A 6,281-nucleotide genomic window follows, 5' to 3' on the forward strand; every position below is an offset into this window, starting at 1 on the left:
GAATGAATAATGAATTAATTTATTTATTAAACAATTTTGGGTAAATTACAATTTAGGTAATTACAGCTACCCTATTGACCATGAATCTTCTTACACGTCTACCCTTATGGTGTCAAATTCAACATAATCTTCTAGATTCCATGGAATGTTCTCTAGTTTGTACTCGTTTTGTGCGAAAATGTAGTTTTTAATGCACCACAATCTGATATATACAAGCCAAAAAACACATCTTATGATCATTTGCTTCGAATTTGGAGCTCGGATGGGATAAAACGTGTACAAACTTGAGAATATTCCATATAATCTAGAAGATTCCACTAAATTTGACACCGCGGATGTGGACGTGTAAGAAGATTCATAATTGAGGGGATGGTTCTAATTACCCAAACATGAAAGATTTTTTCGTAATTTAATCTTGGCTCATGGATGTGGCCGTAATTTACCCAACAATTTTTGTACATATATAATTAGATGGTTATATTAAACAAAGTTTGTAGGGTATCAAAATTTAGTGAATAAAATGATTAGCATTTTGATAAAGAAGTGTGAGCTTTTGGAAGCACTTATTTTCCTAGTGGGTGCGAAGAAAGTCATGGTAAATGTCACGTTACTTTCCGTCTATTTTAATTATATTTTTCCCAATAATAATTAATTTATTGCCAAAATATTGAATAATAAGGGGATATTTTACTCAACTCATAAGTCATACCTAATGGAATGGTGGCTCTATGCCTATATCTACCTTCAGGCCCCTCTAAGGTAGGGATGCGCATTCAGGATCGGGGTTCGAGATTCCGTCCCGTCCGATCAGGATTTCACTATTTGGGACTAAAAACTCTAGAAATTCAGGAACGGGATTCAGAAGAAATACGGGACGTGATTCGGGAGTCAATTAAATCCCGTTTGAGATAATTTAATCCCAATCTCAATCTTGAATGATTTACAAATTCCCGATACACTGGGGTTTAAAAGTTTGGAACGAGATTGAGATTTGAAATTTGATCCCCGAACCCCAAAATCCCAATCCTCAATATTCCTAATCCCATCCCGAACTCACCCCTATTACGGAGAAAGAGTAATTGTTCAATGATTCTACTTTCAGATGATTATATTATAATGGAAAATTTTCCCTACTAATAATCATAAAGTAAAATATTTTGAATAAGCTAATGTGTGTCGGATAATGACGTCGTATTTATGACGTCATCAAGTTAGCAGGCCACTGGGCTCGTTAGTGGTTTCAAACAACTCTGTCAAACCATTATTCATCATACATTCATACATAAGAATTTGTCCAAAAGACCACAAAAATTGGAAAAGGGCAGAAGTGGAATTTCCAAATTTGAAATAAATTATTTAGTTTCAATACTCCTCTTATTATATTTCTCCAATGTAATCTTATATTTCTAATGAATACATTTCAATATTCAATTTTCGCACCAACTAATGATAATTTTCCAATGATCTTATACATACAAATATACATCCAATAATCTCAAACAATTAGCTATTACTAACAAATAATTACCACTATACCCCTCATATGGACACACTATTAGGCACACCACGGCCCGTCACTCCGGGCTCGGAAGTCGGTGCAAGAAGTTCGTACGGTAGCACCCCGGCTCCACACCGATTCCTCAGCTTAGGATCCATATTCCTTCTGTCGATCTCCTTTTCGACCCGACCCATTTCGGCCGAGAACTCGTAAAACGATTCGATCACTTTAGCATCGCCCGACCAAATCGATTGGTGATGCCTCTCCCCTAAATACTCCTCGTCGGGCGAGTGAGTCGATAAAGTATCCACCACCGCCATGAATTTCGTAGCTTGCAACAAACTCGGTAGCGCGCTGAAGAAATACTTTTGCGGGTCCGAGAGAAAAACCGCGTACTCGGGGTCGTTTTCGTCCGGAATTAATCTTCTGACGAGCGGCGGCCGGTTCGGGACGTAGCCCCCGTAGGGGTACTGCCCGAAATTTAGGGCCGCATGTTGCGCGGAGGCGAGCCATATTAGGGTTGTGAGAATCGAGGTGAGGTCGTCAGGGGTGGCTAACGTGGGCCACCACTCCTCGTGACGGAGGTCTGCGTGGCCCACGTTGATTGACTCGGCGTACCAAGCCTGTAGCTCGTTGTCGTTGCAGACTTGGGCCGAGTCTTGGTAGTAATGGTTTACGTAAGTTCGGACCCAATTTTCGATTGTGGCCCATATCATAAGCCCATCAGAGGCGTAAGGGTAGTCCTCGATAGTCAATTTAAGCCCGTGTGGTTGCGTGGGGTCCGGTACCGCCATTCCTCTGAAAAAATTCAATCAAATCAAGAACATTAGACTTTCAAGAAAATGGGAATTACGAATCAAAATTTCCAATTTTTTTTTTTTTTTTTTTTTTTTTTATTTTTTGTAATAATATCTACCTTCGGATGAGATCGGCGGGGAGGCCTTCTTGATCGAAGCGCCAGAAATTCTTGTAGGCGGCGGCACTAAGTTCCATGCAATAACGGCCGGGGGTGAAGCAAGACTCGATCACACCATCGACACTAATCAAGCTTTGACGAGCCAATGCATTGATCTCCAACGTGTATCTCATGTGCGGATCCAAAAGTTTGAAAATCGGATGCATCGCGCTCAATTGCCTATGTGCCGCCAAGATAAACGGCTCCATCGTCGCATGTGTACGTAGCCTAAAGAGAAGAAAAAAATTCATTAATTCTAGTCGAGCTATGAATAATATTGATCCGAAATTACGTAAATATAATTTTTTACGTACCAATGGTTGACGAGTTGATGAACGCCGGCATCGTTGGAGCAGACGTGGGATTTCGCCAATTGCCACATCCAATAAGTGGTGGCATCTACTGGCGGCGTGAGCACACGTTTCGACTTCGAAGTCGGAGAGGCGGTCGACGGGAGGCTAAGCTCTATCGCTATAGGTTTGAGTGTTCCCACATCACTCAAGAAAAATAACGTACGCGTGGCATACGATTTCCGGCCGTCGAGGGCGTTCATTTTGTCGAGAAATGGCAAGTAAACATCGTGATAATCGATTATAAATAGCTTGTTTGCATCCAAAGCCTGTTAAATAGTTACAACATTAGAACAATCAAAATCGATACCGTTATAAAGTTACTAATTTTTTCACTCGAAAAATAATTAAAAAATTACCTCTTGTATAGTCATGCCATTGAGTTGACCAGCAATGTGTTCTTCTTTGATAGCCGATTCTTTGGGTCCGTAAATTTCGGGGTCGAGCTTACTTACAGGTGGGAAAACCTGAAGCCGCTCGATGTTGACTGGATTAACCCCTGCTATAGCTTGACGGGCAAATTCGTCGTCTCTCAACCACGCGTATTTATCCTCTGCGAAAAACATTCACATTGTATATTAGCAACTCGGACAATGCGTTTGATGTTAACTAGGTTTTTACGTCATTTTAACGAGAGAAAAGTGATGACAGAAAAAAGATACTCACTCGATACAATCTTTGGAAGGTCGTATTTGAGAAGACCGCCTTCTTGAATCTTGCTAATAGCCTTAGGCATAGGGATCTTCTTCAAGATTTCGTCGTGGAGTCCGAGTTTGAGGAAAAGACCTTTGCTATATAGACTATCGATATCGGAAAAACCCTTGAAATCCTTGTTATTTACGGAAATGCTCGCCATTAGAGACGGTATAAGGTTATGAAGAACGGCCTTTAGCCTCCCCGTCGAAAATGCATTCATTTTCGATTCCTCAAATTGCTCGTCTCTCGGAACGTACATAGGCAACGGCTTCTCTACTCTACTCTCCGAATTCAAATCTGGTTTAATTTATAAAAAAAGAAAATACATAAAATTAGAAGATTGATTGAATTTTTTTTGATGAAAAGTGGTGATCGAGAGTAAATTAAACTAACCGGTATCGGTTGGAGGGCGACCCGTACGGCAGCGCCTCGGATAGGGTATGTGGGCCCCACCAAGAATCGGACGGGCGGAGTCAATACCTTTGTCGGGATTTCCGAGATCATTGTACACATCAAAGTCATAGACTCTATCAGAGAGCTTTCTTTCACCATGTCCATCACCTCTTTGTTCTCTTAGCTCCTTTTCTCTAAGAGCTTTTAGCCCTTTTGGTGTTTCATTGGGCAAATATGGCTGTTGAGAAGCAAAAAAAATAAATAAAAAAACCCAATAAGTTTTATTAAATTACTTCAAGAAATATACAGTATAACCTCGATACATTAATTTTTTTTCGGTCCCGGCTCGATAAAAACGTAATAAATTACTAGTTCGATAATTTAATAGTTCGTTAAATTAAAAGATGCACATGTTTGTAAGTGATAAATGATGTCTAAATAAACAAAGCTTTCTTTTTTGTTCTCTTTCATCATGATCTCAACTTTGTACTTAGAATATTTTTCATAGTGCACCAAAGATAAGAAATTTAAGCATATCCCACTAAAATAGCAAATAGAAAAGGCATCTAAGCATCAAAAATATCAAATCTTTAAACTTCCTTTGCGTTTTAAACATGACCTCAAATAAAATATAATAATAATAATTAATTTTCTGAAAAAAATTTATAAAAAAATTCAATCTTTTAACTTTTTTCAGCTTCTAAAAAATTTAAAATTAATTACACAAAAATGGGTTTTAAATTTTAATTAATAATACCTGATTAGAAAAGAAGATTCTTTTTCCAGGATGATCTTTCTTGGATTGAACCCAAGAATTGCAGGGGAAATGCAGGGGCCCACATGCAAACCCTTCAATTGTAATACTCTCCAAGAAAAATTCTTGTTGGTGATTATTACACACTGTAATTGCACCTGGTGTACCAAAATTACTGTCCACTGTAAATTCTGCTGTGTAATTTACTCTCTCTGTTTTTAGGTTTGCTTTCTTGGACCAGTCCTTCAGCTTAGCCTCACTGCTTTTCATTGGGGCCTTGGTTTCTAATTTAGCAACAAAAAAAAATCCAATTTAGCAACAAAAAAAACAAAAGAATCCAATTTAGCAACAAAAAGATTCAATTTAGCAACAAATTTCATTAAAACAGAGAGAGAGAGAGAGAGAGTACTTGGGTCAATATCAGTGCTGATAAGTTGCAAGACTACATTTTTACCAATCTTGTCGGTAAAAGCATCCAAATGTTTGACTAATGTATCCTTAAAATCCTCCTTGTTCTTGTTTCTAACTGTCAAAACTGCCCTCACCTTGAATTTAACTGCCTTTTCAGGCAGGACTTTCACCAAATCCAAACCCTCGCTAATGGCTGCAACAGGGGTTGTACTTTTCAACCCTCGTTGTTGTACATTCTTTCCATGAAAGGGCAAAAAAACCCGGTTCTTTTGCTGAGAGAATAACAGCCTTGTTTTAAGAAATGGTGAATTCTCCATTACAGAAGAACCCATGATTTCTCTCACCAGTGCCATTTTTTTTTTGGGTAATTTCAGAATAAGATTAAATCTTTTTTACTTTTTCTGCTACCCTTTTGTCAGAGGAGGGAGAAATTGAATTTTTTGAAGGTGTTTATGTTAATGAATTATGAATTTTGAATTATGAATTATGAATTGTGTGTGTGTGTATTTATACTTGAGAAAAGAAGATGATCTCACCGGCCAACACGTTTTTTATTTTATTCTCATGACCAACATGCAATAAGTCGCTATTCCATGTGTGCGTGTTTTAATTACTACAAAAATAATATATATAAAATAAATAAATATTGATATTATTTATTTTTGAATTTTCGAAGAATTTTCGTGTGTACTATGATTTTGAAAAAAAAATGGCTGCTGTGGGAGTCAAAAGTGTTTGGAGTTTCCTAGATCTAACGCGGTGTAATAGAAATGCGACTTATGTTGGTGGGCCTATTTTGCCCTTGTCCTTTTTCTTAAATGGCGATTTCGTCCTAGTGGATCAAAAAGTTCAATTCCAACTTGTTACTTTCCTTTTTCTTTTACTATTGGACTTGATTTTTTTATGATACAAATAGATGGTGGAGTTGTAGTACACGTTGTTATGTTTGTCTTCAAATCGTTCACATATTGATGCATGATCAGTCACCTAATTGGGTCAATCTAATGGGCCTATAATTTCTTTATTTACTGAGTTACGAGTCCAATATTGAAAAACACTACAATCGAAGCCAATCACCTTTAAATAAGATTTGGGCCCGACAGTTAAAATCAAGTAACTTCAGCCCAACCAACTCGGTATAAATAAAGATGACAAATCATTTGTTAAGGTACGTTCAATATTCGAACTATACAACTGCTCGTATTCTCTCTACGACTTTTGCTA

At 37.8% G+C, this 6,281-nt stretch overlaps 1 protein-coding gene across 1 annotated transcript; it reads right to left on the minus strand.

Moving 5' to 3' along the window:
- Positions 1-1,341: 1,341 nt before the first annotated feature.
- Positions 1,342-5,660, minus strand: LOC105975909 (linoleate 13S-lipoxygenase 3-1, chloroplastic). The gene is made up of 8 exons (XM_013001153.2): positions 5,056-5,660; positions 4,650-4,930; positions 3,893-4,130; positions 3,470-3,796; positions 3,163-3,356; positions 2,768-3,072; positions 2,415-2,681; positions 1,342-2,296 (listed from the first exon to the last, which is right to left on the minus strand). The coding sequence occupies exons 1-8, from the start codon at positions 5,408-5,410 to the stop codon at positions 1,540-1,542; spliced, it is 2,724 nt and encodes a 907-aa protein (XP_012856607.2). The 5' UTR covers positions 5,411-5,660; the 3' UTR covers positions 1,342-1,539.
- Positions 5,661-6,281: the final 621 nt, after the last annotated feature.

Source organism: Erythranthe guttata, chromosome 9 (assembly GCF_056151865.1).
Source record: "Erythranthe guttata isolate IM_541 chromosome 9, IM_541, whole genome shotgun sequence".
Classification (NCBI taxonomy): Eukaryota; Viridiplantae; Streptophyta; class Magnoliopsida; order Lamiales; family Phrymaceae; genus Erythranthe; species Erythranthe guttata.

Excerpts from the sequence above, each read along its gene's own strand:
- LOC105975909 (XM_013001153.2), bottom strand. The coding sequence starts at position 5,410 with ATGGCACTGGTGAGAGAAATCATGGGTTCTTCTGTAATGGAGAATTCA. Across the intron at positions 4,131-4,649 it reads GAATCTTCTTTTCTAATCAG|CCATATTTGCCCAATGAAAC; the intron begins GTATTATTAATT and ends GCTTCTCAACAG. Across the intron at positions 3,073-3,162 it reads ATGGCATGACTATACAAGAG|GCTTTGGATGCAAACAAGCT; the intron begins GTAATTTTTTAA and ends ACTATTTAACAG.